This window comes from Perna viridis, chromosome 2 (assembly GCF_037379345.1).
Source record: "Perna viridis isolate PV_CMFRI_1.1 ecotype Kerala chromosome 2, ASM3737934v1, whole genome shotgun sequence".
Taxonomy (NCBI): Eukaryota; Metazoa; Mollusca; class Bivalvia; order Mytilida; family Mytilidae; genus Perna; species Perna viridis.
The window spans coordinates 64,558,496-64,573,925 of record NC_142446.1 but is presented as its reverse complement, the minus strand read 5'-3'; the positions used below and the strand labels follow the sequence as shown (position 1 = coordinate 64,573,925).

General features: G+C 33.0%; 1 protein-coding gene across 1 annotated transcript; it reads left to right on the top strand.

The window, feature by feature from the left end:
* The first annotated feature begins 1,229 nt into the window (after positions 1-1,229).
* On the top strand, positions 1,230-15,162 carry LOC148626473 (NAD(P)H dehydrogenase [quinone] 1-like). Its single transcript, XM_088570512.1, has 4 exons — positions 1,230-1,691; positions 5,422-5,666; positions 6,506-6,607; positions 12,029-15,162. The coding sequence occupies exons 1-4, from the start codon at positions 1,520-1,522 to the stop codon at positions 12,302-12,304; spliced, it is 795 nt and encodes a 264-aa protein (XP_088426638.1). The 5' UTR covers positions 1,230-1,519; the 3' UTR covers positions 12,305-15,162.
* The last annotated feature ends 268 nt before the right edge of the window (positions 15,163-15,430 follow it).

Genomic DNA, 15,430 nt, shown 5'->3' with positions numbered 1-15,430 from the left:
GAATTTCAAATTTTGTGCTACTAGTATTATATATTGTGTCCAAACCAGTTGATGTGTCCATAATGAACAATACGTACTTATGCTGAAAAGGTTTCAATACTAATATCTGCCCACACTTTCCCAAAGTGAACAGATTCAACATACTGTGGTCGTATCATACTGCGCTCCACAAAGGTCTTTATTTCATATGCAAAGTAAAATTCAATCAGATGAGTGCATGAAGAGTACTGCAGAGAAGATTTATTATCAAGAGTTGAATATCACCATGATACTTATCTTCTCCCAAGTTTACCAGTAAAGCATCTAACTGCAAGATATAGCAAGCCCTCTTGATAATTAAATAACGCTTACTTTCGTGACGTCAAAGGTAGAAGAATTATAGTAAAGTTCGAAATTCCCACTCGTTCGAAACCTGTTGTTCTAGTCCTTTTATTAAAAACGTTCTGTGGAATAAAACCAGGCTATATATTGATAACGAATAGAGACAGGGTGATCAAGCTATATAAAACCCACCTTTCATGTAGTGATTGATTCTGCATTCCGTCGCCGGTCTAGAAATATAAAGTCATTCTTTTTCCTGTGACCAATCAGAATTTCTCGGTCATTTCTGTAATACTAGAATAAAACCTCGGATGCAGAAAGGAGATTTTTTTTCGAAAAATTTGCCGGAATCGTAGTCATACACTCTGTCAATTTGATGAGCAAATTAGGAATTCGCCTTGGAACTATTTACGTTAGATCGCTCGCTAAAATGCTTTAATAACGCAAACAATATAGGTGACTCTAATACGCTTCTATATGTCCTCACAACAGAGAACAATCAAATTAAGAACTGCCCTAATTATTTCTGACTTTGGCAATTTAAGGAATATTTCTAATTTTTGAACAGGTTATACAAATAAACTGGTTTGATAAAAGGGAACAAAGCAATGAGAAAGCATGTTGCTAATTATAGTTTAGTGAAATCTCCTTCAATCTAAATTGAATTAAACCCATTTTTGATAGTAAAATTTGTTCGATTTAGACATTTTAACTTATCTTGAAAAAAAGTGTCTGGTTAGACAGATTTCACTGTATTCCATATATTATCTCTTCTATATTATATAACACAGGTGTAAATTGGCTCGGCCTGCGATAAGTTTAGTCACTTATTTATTAATAAGTTTTTAACACATTTTGGTTATCAGCGAACGTCACGAGCAATGTTTGTAACCTATAGGCAGGTAAATTAATAGTATTATTGTTGAAATGTAAAGATTTTAATCCTTTAAGAAAGTAGTATTATACTTGCGTTTTGGATATAGTAAGCTTGTACATGTGATATACAATCTAATCACTTATTTCAGAGTTTAACGCTTTATCAAGCTTAACAATGGATATAACCAGACTGTAAAACGTTAGAAACCTATTGCACTCGTGTTGGACTCTTCTTCTTAGTGGGGTTCTTATTGTTATATCTCAATACGCAGGCGTGTTAAGTAAGAAACTGATACGGTTCGACAATACTAAGTAAACAATCATGGCTGGAAGGACGATATTATTAGTGCTAGCTCACGAAGAACAAACTTCGTTTAATAAGGCTTTGCATGATATAGCAGAGTTAACACTGAAGGAACAGGGTTATAATGTCCTTATTTCGGATCTATATCAGCAAAAATTCCGGCCTACAATCAGCAGGTCTGACATTAAGGGTAAGTAATTTTTCTATATAGAAATTTTATACTTCAAAAAAAAAACTTTTTTGAAATGTGAAATGGCAGTTGTTTGTCGTCTTGTTCATGTTGCCTGTTTTCTGTTTTCCCTCATTTCTTCATTTTTGTTGATTTGATTATTGTGGATACTATTTTTGATTTTAAAGGATAATGAGTATTATTATGTGTCAGTCCCTGTAAGAATCAGGCAGTAGGTGAAACATGGTATAAAAACCCCACCATTTTGGAAGTGTAATTTGATTATCTGTACCATCAGAATATCAAGAAATTTTGTATATCAAGCTGGCCCATTGAGTTACAATTTCATTGAAATGTACTGAAAATGAACATTTCAAGGGAAGATAACTCTGTCAAAAACCTCATTTTTCTAAGATTCTATTGAAAAAAATTCTGAGCAAATCCAATGATGCAGAGATCAAATAATGGTCTTTTCAAATAGAGAAAGCATCCATGAGTAAAATTATATTGTCAGATCTTTGGGTTTTTGACATGCATGTTTCTGATATTTCCCATTTTGTCTGATTCTTATACATATTTAAACTTAATTGAGATAAATAAATGTAGGTAACTCAATTTTATCATTGTTTTACCACGGGCTGGCCATATATGTAGCATTGTTTTACCCCGAGTGATAGCAAGGCATTAAACAATGATGAAATGGAGTTTCTGTTTCGATTCTGGTAAAACTAGTTTCTTCATACTTTTGAATAGACACAGCCTATTTGTTGCCCGAAATGTTGGCCAGTGCCTGAATTTATCACTGCTTTTACCATGGCTGTGGTCCAAAAAGCTTTGGAGCACGTCATATTAGAACCGTAATTATACACCGATTATACACCGAGGGATGTACTTCGTTTTATTTTTCGTGCATCCTTCCTTCTGTTGATACAATACTTACACATTTGTACTTGTTTGTCATGCTCGTATCATGGTTAAATATGTTGCATCGGAGAAGGCTACATGCATGTAAGTAGGTGTAACTTGTGTCAGATCCACTACGTTATAAGCAATAAAATATTTTTAAACTAAACTAAATTAAACCCAAACAAGCTTGTTGATTAGGACATGATACATGTAATGCTATTTTGCGTCAATTCCTTAAAAAAAATACATAAAGGAAGGACAGGTTTATTCTGCCTCCTAATAGGGAAATACAAGGAGAAAAAAATCATGCATACGAAAAAAAACTGTTTTTCACAACTAATATTTCGTGCGCTCATCATCTCATATTTGTACATTTACGCACACAAATTTATATCGCACATAAAATAATTATAAAGTGCGCTTATTTCATGCATGCATATTTACTATTGCATTGCTCCCGACATTTTCATGTAAAATTATTTTATAATTACAAATATTTTGACATTTTTTACTTACTTTTTTCTTTAACGTTTTCCTTATTTTTTATTCCATTTTGGATATTTTGATGTGTATTGCTGTCTTACATACAAGCTTTGCATGACGTATGACTTCAAAGCCGTTCTCGTGATCGTCTGTCCGTCTATCCATCCATAATACTATCGGTTACGGATAAAATTAAAAGGTACTCTCAACAAAATCTTTTCAGACTGAAACACGAAAGTTAAGTTCAGACATGATGTATCGTAATACAATATATTTTTTTTTATAAAACTTCGAAAGTAGAGACACGTAAAATTTTGTTCTTTTTTAAGTTTCTACATTTCTTTCAAGAAAATAATCATGGCGCGCAATTTCAAATTTGCGATTGTTTTTTCGAACGCAATTTAAAAAAAATTTCGATACAGTTTTTTCGAACGCCACTACGTTTGACGAATCGGGAAACATAATTGCGATCAGGTGATTTGCGTTTCCATAGAAGAGCTTTAAGTTAAAGGGTAAAAAGCGAAACTATACCGACTGCGTCTGAAAAACGGATTTTCCTTAAAATGTAAGGTTTCGTTCGAAAGAGTAATCAAGGGAACCAAGGTTATAGCGGTAATCAAAAGAATGTAATCCAGGGACAAAGACCAGACATGGAAAACAGACATACACAACAAAGAACATAAAGTAACTAAAATTATACATACAAAGTAACAAAAGTAAATGAGCAACTAGGACTCCACTAAAAACTGGGAGCAAGGACCAGGTGCACCGGTAGGGTAAGCGTCCTCTGCTTTTCTAGAAACACCCGCCGAGTTGCTCATAAAAAGTCACGTCCGGGGTAGACAAACGAGGAAAGGAAAACTATGACCCGTTGAATAAATCAGTTTTCATGGTGCTGATGGATACACCATAACGATCCACGAGTTCATGATGACGACCATAAAACTTCTGTAGTGATGACTTCAATCTTGTAGCAACATAACCCTGTTCCAGAAGCCTATTTGTTAGAGTTCTAGCGCGATACAAAAAGTCTACGTAGTTTCGGCAAGCTCTGGCATAACGTATGAGTTGTGATATGAACACTCCATACGCAGGAGCCGAAGGGATGTTGCCACAGATGAAAGGAAAGTTGACAATTCTGAATGAAAAGTCATCACATTTGTCGTAAAGTTTGGTCAATAGTTTTCCTTTACTATCGATTTCTAAGTGTAGGTCAAGATATGAGGCTAAACTTAACATTGTCTGTAGTATCCTTTATCTCAAGTTCTTTTGGGTAGATGCGATATATCAAATCCCCGAAATGAATGTTTAACTCACAATTATGTTAGCGGGAGCAAGAATTTTTCTATATCAGTCCGATGACCTAGAGTATGTGTTCAATGTTCCCGTACAAATTAACATAGTTATGAACAGATTAAAGAGTTATTTCTCTTCATTGTAAAAGCTGCTAGTGCTTTCTATAAACTTCTTTTCATACTTACCATTTCGGTAAATTTCAAAACAACACTAATATTTTAGAAAAGACGAGTTTGTTATCTCTAATCAGTGATTATGTTTTAAATTAAAATTTTGCATGCGCCTTTCACTGACTGCATCTAATAAATACAAATACTTGTAAGAATCAGGCAATATGTGAACAATATGAAACATTAGTGTCCAAAACAAACCATGGTAACCACGTACTCCCTCAAGGAAGAATTCTCTATTATAACTAATATTTGGACTCAGCGTCGCCTGAGATGTTTGGAAATTTTTTATGACTACATATGCGTTATAAAATTGAGATTTTTAACAGTTTTGTGGCACTGAAATTTTCATTAGCAACACATTTCAATTACATTTTAATTTAACTTTATTCTCTGAGTCGTAGGTACAAATAGTTTAATTACACTATCAAAGTGGTGGGTTATTTCACCCAGTTTCTGATTCTTAAACAGACTGATATTTGAAAAGAATACGAAGAGGAAGAAAGAAAGCTTAATGGTAGGGAGGTCCAAGAATTCCAAAAGCGGTTTAATCATATTATCATACATAGATCTGTTAGATCATAATGACGTCGGACTTCGTCCTTGGCCTATATAATCTGAACTGGTCCATACATAACGTATTGACTTCGTTAAGAGTCCATAATTAATATGTGTATTTTATATATATTCCAGAAATTGGTAATATCATGAGTTTTGTCCGTTTTCCCATACATGTACATGTAGATACCGACTCGTAAACCGATTAATATTGGGGTGCTTTATCCCATAAAATCCATAACGTTTTTGCTTTCAGTTGCTACATGCGTTATTTGTTGTTTTTGGTTGTTTCTCGACGAGTATCATTCTCTGATTTTCGATATTTTATTTACCTCAAGGAAAACTACAAGATTCAGAAAACTTCAATTACGTCAGAGAAATTGGAAATGCTTATCTTACGAACAACTTGTCAGATGACGTCACTGCTGAAATTGACAAAGTTAAGGCTGCAGATTTGATCATCTTCCAGTTTCCAATGCAATGGCTTTCTGTTCCCGCCATTTTAAAAGGCTGGTTCGATCGTGTTTTGATTACAGAGTTTGCATTCAAGTTTCCACAGATAATGGATAATGGTTTGCTGAAGGTATGGCTACCATTTTATGCAAGAGAGAACAGTCATAGCGTGCAATTATGATTGCTATTGTGTCTGATTTTGGTTTTCGCGTATTTAAAAATATTTATTACACTCGCTTGAATTCTAAATATACAGTTTAAAAATTTGAGAATTGAATTGTCGGTCATATATACGACAGCTTTTGTCGGTCATATATACGACAGCTTATAAATACTCATGCCAAAGAGAAAAAAAAGTTTGTTTAGAACTTTTTCAATGGAATGTTAGAAAAAAAACCTGAGATATCTGCTCTTGAAATGCTCATTTTTAGTGCATTGCAGTAAAATTATAACACAATTTGCCAAAATGAAATGGAAAATCGTGTCTTTTTCCCTTGATTCAGATGGTGCAAATGGTAAAATAACACTTTCAGAATGGTAGTTTTTTTCATAACATGTTTTACCCACTGCCTGATTCTTACAGAGTCTGACACTTTAAAAGTCCGATAAACTTCTATTACTTTTCATTTAACAATGAAATCATTCAACAAATCTTGCTACATGTAGTATACATTATAAACAAGAACACGTTTGAACCACTGCATTTGCTGGACTTCTTCCGACGCAGTCGGTATAGTTTCGCTCTTTACCCTTTGACCTTAAAGACGCTCTTCCATGGAAACGCAAGTCAACTGATCGCATTTCTGTTTCCCGATTAGCCAAATACTGATTCAGGGGCGTATTGAAAATTGAAATTGCGTGCCATGTGTTATTTTTCTGAATTGAATGTAGAAAATTGTAAGTAAAAAGAACAAATTTTACTGCGTCGGCTATCTTTTTTTAAAAGATAGTAGTCTTGTTTTCTTATAGGGTAAGAAAGCCATGTTATCTCTAACCACAGGATCCCCAGGTGGACTCTTTTCTCCATTTGGTTTGATTGGTGACCTGAATACTGTTCTCTGGCCGATACAAGTAAGTGTTCGATTTATTTTACAATTGCCAAAATTTACATTTATGAAATATCACTGTGCTGTCCATAAAAATTTATTCCTATTTCTTGAACTCTGTATATGTAAATAAAATTATTTTAATCTAGATTTTCTCTCCTTGCAGATATTTGAGTATAACCGTCTATATTTTTCTACATCTACGTTTGATATCTATTTCTTGTGTAAAATTTCATTAAAATGAACTGTACGCTCGAGGAAGAGTTGCGCTTACGAGATATAAACGTATAAAAACCGTAAATCTGGACCCCTTTTCATGCATCCAACAGGAAGTAAAAAGGAGATACTATATATAATATTTACAAGTGTTTACCTTAGGGGAGGATCATTTGGTTTTCAAAGGGATTTACATTTTTTTTTACAAATTGAGAAATTATTTTGACTCCAGCCTTTTTTTTCTTTTTTTCTTTCTCTTTTGTTTATAGGGGGGATTGAAAAAAACATTGAGTTTGTTTTACGTTGATGAATATGGGGGTTACCCATCTTCTTATTCGCGATTATCCCTACTCCACTGAATAAAAATTTAAGGTAATTTTTAGCACGTGTCTTTTAATTATGAATGCGTAATAATTCGCGTTATTTCGCGCTCGCGATAATAACGCGAAAAAAAAAAAAACCCAAAAAAACTGTCTAAGTCTTTCGTATTTTTGTTTGGGGAGGGGGTTCAGTAGTAAAACATGGACTTTGTCTTTGATGAATAGAGGGTACATATCTTTTCCGCAACTTCACCTACACAACTGAATGGAATTAAATGAAACTTTCATTACACATTTATAAAATATGAAATATATGGAATTTTTATTATGATTTTGATCTGAATGTTTTTGTTTTGTGGTTTAGCATTTCACAGGGACCTGCTCACACTATCACACTTACAGCCCGACTAGTATATAAACACGAAATGGGTGATCCCTGAGTAGGGAATGTCGCAATTCAGTTCATTTTTTCAAAGAAAATTGATTATATTACTATAATTATTGCTCTGCGGTTACTTGACAGATAATGAATCTAATAAATATACACAAGTATCACCATCAAACCAAAACAATGATTTGTTCATCCTAACTACATATATCTACAATCGCTTAGACCGAACGTAAACTACTGTGACCTTTGACATCACTAGACAAATCGGGTTAAATCGGGTTTGCTCGGCACGCCCTAATCTGGGATCACCCTTTTTATGTTTATATACTAGTCGGGCTTCATATTTGATAGCGAGAATTAGCTCCTGTGCATTAATAGATAGTACCATCAGTTTAGTGAGGAATTCATATTTTATACCGTATGTTATATGTTTATGGACACTATAGTATCGGCATGCTTCAATGGGTTTTGACACAGAGTAGGTACAACATGCATTAAGACCTTGAACACTATTAAATTTCAAGGTCGTAGGTCGAAAGATGTATGAATGAGCGTATCAATTTAGTGAGAAATGCACACAATTTTTTTAAAATGTTAATTACTTCGAATAGTTCAAGTCCGTAAATTAGAGTGCTTAAAACTGTAAATTAATTAAATAGTAGTTTTAAAAAAAACTGTGAAATAGATTAAATAATTCACACAAGAAATGTGTGATAAACAGTTTGGCACCTGGGATTTGTTAATTAACGAAAATGTCCTTCGATAAAGGAAGGTCGTATGACCTTCATGTGACGAAGCAAAAAGTTGCACAACAAGGCTACCTTAAGACCATCCTTAAAGATAGTCGTATTACATCATTATGTAAATTATATTTTTGAAAGAGTAATCAAGTGAACCAAGATTCTAGCGGAAATCAAAGGACACAGACTTGAAAAACAGACAAGCGCAACAAAGAACATAAAGCAATCAAAATAATACATACAGAGTAACAGAAGTAAATGAGCAATCCGGACTCCACTAAAAACTGGGAGCATGGACCATGTGCTCGGTAGGGTAAGCGTCCTTTGCTTTTCTAGAAATACCCGCCGAGTTGTTCATAAAAAGTCAAGTCTTGGATAAAAAAGGGATAAATTGTACACCAGTTGAAAATGGAGTTAGGAACATTTTTCCGTAAAAAACATAAGGCAAAAAGTGAAAAACTCAATTGTCCGATATTAATTATTTGACGTTAGGAGTTCTACCTGGCTTGGAAAACAAGCAATTTGACTCTACTACTAAATAATGGACATTCCAGGCCATTTTCAATTGTTCTGTTACCATGGAAACCATTAATGATTTTATTTGATAAATTTGGTCTGCATTTAGCAACACCTACATTTTAATGTCACATACAATTGTTCTGCATTGATGTAATACAGTAACAGATGTTATTATCCTTGATCAAAAAGATTTACCTTTCAAAAATGGTCAGTTTGGTATTACATGTATAAGAAAATTTGAATGCTTTTTTAAGTGAATTTTCAATATGCAACTACAAACCAAAATGCATCTGCAGAGATAAACATTTTATTTTAATTTTACAAGATATAAAATTAAATTTATCTATTGTATAAGAGAAAAATTGACACTTTTTTCTTATTTTGAAAACGGTTACCATTGCAAAAAAACCGAAAATATGAATTTTGAGGTATATAAAATACCCCATACCCAAACTGCAAATAATATTTATTTCCACCAAGGGGTGAAATGTTAATATATACAGACTGGATATTTAAAACTAGGAATCAAGAGAACTAAGACTCTAGCGGAATCAACAGATTGTAATTTGAGGAAAAGACCAGACATTAAAAACAGACACACACAACAAAGAAAATAAAGTAACTAAAATAAAATATACAAAGCATTAAGACTCATTGAGCAACTCGGACTCCACTAAAAACTGGGAACATGGACCAGGTGCACCGGTAGGGTAAGTTGTGATCACACCAGAGTACATGTACGAATGTTACTACATACAAGAGCTGGCTGGATTATTATGATGAAGTTGCCAAACTGTCCAAGGCAAAAATGTATAATGTCTGCATTATCATTTACATGGTAACGAGTCCATTGGAAACAGTAGAATGTATCTTTTGTTAGTTATGGTAAATATTTTATTTCCATGACAACGGGTTCGCAAAGCTAAAAGAAATTCTGCGAATTTCGATGTGAATCACAGGGACTTTAAGTCACGAGTACGATCCATTAAATGGGCAAAAATTGTCCTAAAATCCTGTTTTAACGATTTTTTACATTTAACCTTGAGGTTTCCACCGACCGGTCTGACAATATAATTTCACTGAAAGGTAATTATATCGCTATTTGAGAACTCTCACTGCATGTCTGGATTTGCTAAGACATTACTACGAATCTATCCGATCACCTTTTACGAATACATCAGTTACACGTATCGTCGAATTTTACCTCCAAATGATATAAAAAAATTCGGAAGCGTATTAGGGTATCCTTTTTTATTTTTATTTTTTTTTTAAATTGTCGACTTTAATATTGGAATTTTGTGTATTCCTCACTTCTGACAAAAATATTTTTTTGACTGAGGATCTACAAGTAATGGCGGCACTCAAGCCCTGTACCTGTTAGTCTGATATTTAGGGTGGGCACTAGGATGGCATCTTTTTTCTACTGCCTTTTTCCTACGATTTTCACATTTCTCTCTTATTGGAAACATATACTAATAAACATAGGGCATCATTTCATTAATTGATCCTCTATCTTTTTTCCCTTGATTCTAGCTTTTTGATATTATATTTCAAACCCCCTCCCCCCAGTAAAAATCGAATGGTTGTTCCTTTAATCGGCACCACCCATATTCATTCCGACCAAAATAGTACATCACAGACAATGCTCGACTCTGGACAAACTCTAGGTAAACAAATGTGTTCTCATCGACCCTTTTAAAATGCAAACGTTGTTGATGCACCCTTCCATTGGTCTATCGCGGGAGATGTATTAAAATCCATATAGTTATCATATTTAAGCGCTCGAATGATCCTGCTCACCAGCAGAGCTTTAAGGTTCATTTCAAATTACTTCGTTTGGTCTATTTTTTACCATTAAAGCTACTTAGATTTAAATGTATATCTATAAAAATGGATTTAAATTTGAGATTCACCCTCAATTTGATGTAAAACTGTTCAATCGAAGTAACGTCTTAACGACACACAACTCATGAGTAGATTAACTACAGTAAAATCTGTCAAAACCGAACTTTCATAAACGGAAAAACTGTGTAAACTAGACACTTTTCAATGTCTATTTATATCGATTTGAATGTACATCCTAGGTAAACAGATCACCTGTCCAAACGAATTCTACAGTCAAACTTTAATCTTGGAATTTCCAACAATGTTCGAAAAATGAGGTTTTTGACAGAGTTATCTGCCCTTGAAATGTTCCTTTAAATGAAATTATAACTCAATTTTCTTCATTCTGATGGTACAACTAGTCAAATTAAGGTTTAAAAATGGTGGACGTTTTCATATCATGCAATACAAAAAGTAAACTACTGGCCAACATAAACGAAATTAACTTCTTCACAAAACTTCAAAATACACGTATCAAGTGGCTGTGAAAAGTAGTTGCAGAAAAGTAGTTAAGGACGGATAGACGGACAGACGGATACCATGATTAATATACATTTGTCGCAAAGCGGAATTACAATCAAGTGTATGGTCAACATCTTGATCTAATAATCTAAATGGTATCTCAGATTCTGTGTAGTATATGGACGCATACATGTAACTGATACTACATTTTTGTGGGTTTTTTTTCTTGGCTGATTTTTTTTCTCATGCAAATATATTTACTCAGAAACATAGTCAAAGCTCTCAATATAAAAAAAACATTTATTCATAGTCTCCTTTTAAGCTACGCGAATTATTACCCAAGATTACTACATGTATGTAACCGGAGAGTCAGAAATAAAGCACTCCGATAAACACCATGTGACACATAGAATCAAAACAGTGATTTTTAGATACCCGCTTCAAATGTTATAATCATATCAAAATAGTGTCAGGTTTAGAAAAGTTTAACAATTTTTTATTATTTTTTTTGTGGAATTACAGCCTCTATGTATACTCGATGCGAAACGAGGAAAATTCTCGGTAGTGTCTCGTATTTTGTTCTTTTCACTTACATGTATAAATGTACACATACAGGCTGTATTTTCATGTGCGTGTACCTTTTTTTTTTCATTTCCATACCACTATCTTTCTGCTGTCCGCCCTACAACCCGTTCTACGATAGCTAATAACATCTTCATAAAAGGGAAACTCCACTTAGTTTTCCATGCATTCTGGTTTTTCGTTCCCAAGTTATGGAAATTATGGAACTTGAGACGCCGAAAAAAGGGGACAGGTGTGCCGTGTGTTTTAGAGTTCTGCTCATTTAAAGTAATCTGATATTGACTCCGCTTGATCTTATGTTGAAATAACGTATTTTTGTGTTTTACTTTTAGTATGGAACATTAAGGTTTTGTGGCTTCGATGTCCTAAAGCCCCAGTGCTCGTTTTCCCCGGGCTTTGCTGATGACTCTCAGAGGAAAGCCATGCTAGAAGCATGGAAAACACGATTATTGAAGGTGCAATCAGAAAAGCCAATTGAATTTCCAAGCATTACAGACTTTGATCCACAGAAATGGTTTGTCATGTCAGATGAATTCAAAAAAGAACAAGAAAACAACGAGTACGGACTGTCTGTGGCACATCATATGGGTAAAAAAGTACGACTATAAAAAGAAAAATACATGTACATGTCAGACAGGTTGTGTTGAAATGAAACTTTTGTTGTACATGTATCGTCGCAACAACTCATAATTTGTTCCTAGGATATCATATAGATTGCTACTTTGTGTTCCTACAATTTAGCTGTCAAGACATTCGAAACACGACAATTAACTTCTCAAAATGCGAGATTACTATTAGTATTTTGTATCAGGCTATCGTAAGACACAATACGGAAGTCGTTTCTAGGATTCTTTAATTATTTATTGAATGCTAAATTCAAACACCATCTACAAAGAAACAAAATATATATAAATATAAGCATGTATTCATATATTGTCATAATACATAGACATTAGGTATTAACTATATCAAATTAATAACTTTGAAAATGAAATATGAAATAATTTCAGTTACAACAAATACTTGTAAATTCTAATGGAAATTTACAGATCTTCTGATATTACAATTATACATGTTATACGAAATTCATTTAAAACAATAAGATAATGAATAATATAAAACATATCGTACCATCAATGTGACGAAATGAATTTGCGTAATATATGCGTCATGGATTTACAACATCTCTAAATACACAGATCCAAATCCTATATAAAATAAATCCTACGTCTTACTGTTGAACAAAACAAGCATTTACAGAATAAACAATTCAGACTAACTAAACATTAACACTTTATATTCAGTAGGAAAATTCATACAAAGTACTATATAAGAACTTTAGCCATTACTATTGAAATACATAAAGAATTTATCTTGCTAAATTAAAATCCAGAAATTACTTTACAATAAAGTTACAAAAGTTACAAAAGTTCAAAATAAGTACTTACAATCACAGTAGCAGTATATTCCAGAAAATAGTAGTTTATCAAACAGATCCAAAAAAAGGCACTGATACAAGTTTTAAAAATGCAGTTTATAAAGCAAATACAAAAACCAGATAGAACTAGATATTTGACATAAGACTTCTCAAAATGTCTTAATATTAAAATTAGAAAAACTGACCATGTCTATATATGGTTATAACCTTGAGGTTTATAAAAAATAGCCAAAAAGTATTCCAAAAAAAAGGATAAACAGAAGACCGGTTAAAGTGTTCTGATCAGAATAACACTAAACATACAAAGTGAAAAACAAGGATGAAAACAGCTCACTAACTCAGTCAACTACGACCAAGTTTACCTGCAATTAAATGTAGTATTAATTATCTATGTGATATAGAATAATGAAGTAATTAGATTGCTGATATAAAGACAAAAATTATTAATTTACAAATCAAATATATTAATCGTAATCATTCTGAAATATGATAAAACAATTAATTGTCAAGAAAAGAACACTTATGTATGATAATATACATGTACATGTATGTACATATAGAGGCTGCAAATTCAAAGTTTAGTTAATAATCTGAAATGGAATTGTACATTTCAAATGCAAATAAATGTTTATTAAATCAAATTTAATAAAAACAACACATAAAATCTAATACGGGCACAAGTATTACACAAAAAGGTCATTTTCGGTGGTTTACATATAAAATCTCCCTCAGCCTCGAAGGGACTACAAGATTTCTCCAATCGAGAAAATTAAATTTTAAATTTCAGCTTCAGCGAGTGGGTTAAATCTAAAATTTAACAATCGAAAGTGGAGAAATCTTTAATCCCCGAGAGCATTGGAGGAGAATCTGTTTTCCCATGTAATCTGTAGAAATCTCGGAAAAGTAAAATGGCAGGAAAACTCCCGCAGAAATTTAATCACCACTCGGTGGTTAAAAAATTACCGGCGTGCATTTTTTCCACCAGCTTAGAATGGGGGAAAATATTAAATTCGTGCTCGATTTTTCTAAATACCGAAACCAGATTGAAAATGCAGTGCGCTATTTTATTGTATGGGTTCAGAAACCTGCTTTGAAGCAGGATTTCCCGGATTTAAAAAGGAGGAAAGCGATGGTAAAACAGTGTACTAATGTGCTAATTTAAAATGCAAATTCACAAATGAAAAACTTGAAAAGTTCCTCAAACAGAGATCTATTTTTCAGGAACAAATATTGAAAGTTTCAGGGATGAATTACAATATTTTCTACACATCCTTCAATATGTATGTTTCCTTTATGATCAAGTACATGTATAGTGTATATTTGTCAGTTGTTGTGATTGGTAAACATTAAATGTAAAATCGAATGCAACATTAGTTATGATACTCATATCCATTTGATTTTATTATTTGATTTTAAATGATGGGTTTTTGAAAACCAGACTACTAGTATATAACTGAATCCGGTTCTGTTTTAATACTGCATGTTTACCAGCAGCAAAAATATTATCAAAATATTTTTTTTAACTTTTGATTTGACATGTACTAAAGAATACCAGGTAAAAGGAAGTTTGCTAATTGTACAATTCTAAAAGAAGATATAATGTGTGCAGTACTTGTACGTACAAACACATGTGTAAGTACTTGTATGTACATGCACATGTGTAAATATCTGTATGTACAATGCACATGCACATATATGTACATGTACGGAATGAACCAATAGCCGTTCTGCAAAAAAAAAAGTGTAGGTTATCGTATATGTACTTAATTTTTACCTATATTTCCATGACAATAAAAGATAAAAATGTAAATTGTAAATTAATTACCTGGACACCAGAAATGTACATGTTGTATTCAAGTAAATCGTTCATGAAAAGACAGATTTCCTTTAAAAGAGATATAAAAAAAATCTTTAAATATCCTTTGCTATATTTTCTGTTAGAATTGGTCTGGACTGTGAGCCATTTTTTGTGTGTTGTTATATGTATGTACATGTAACTATCGACTTGTGAATACATATTAAATTTTCTTGGTTTGCATAATGTACATTTTTATGGGCAACTATGCCAATAAAACACAGTCATGACGAAAATAGTCCATTGCAAGAAAGTCTGACATAACGGCCAAAACCTTTGTCGTCCTCTTGGTGTTCGCGGTGTTCAGGAATTACTGTTTTAGTCCTGTCCGTCCTTCATACTTTTTAAGCGCAACTTCTCGGAAACTATTACACAAAACATGCAACTTAATAGGTCATAAGGACATGCTGTTGTACATATTACCAGGACATTATGATACAT

Coding starts and splice junctions, on each gene's coding strand:
- LOC148626473 (XM_088570512.1), top strand. CDS start 1,520: ATGGCTGGAAGGACGATATTATTAGTGCTAGCTCACGAAGAACAAACT. Junction 5,667..6,505: donor TGGATAATGGTTTGCTGAAG/GTATGGCTACCA, acceptor GTTTTCTTATAG/GGTAAGAAAGCCATGTTATC. Junction 6,608..12,028: donor CTGTTCTCTGGCCGATACAA/GTAAGTGTTCGA, acceptor TTTTACTTTTAG/TATGGAACATTAAGGTTTTG.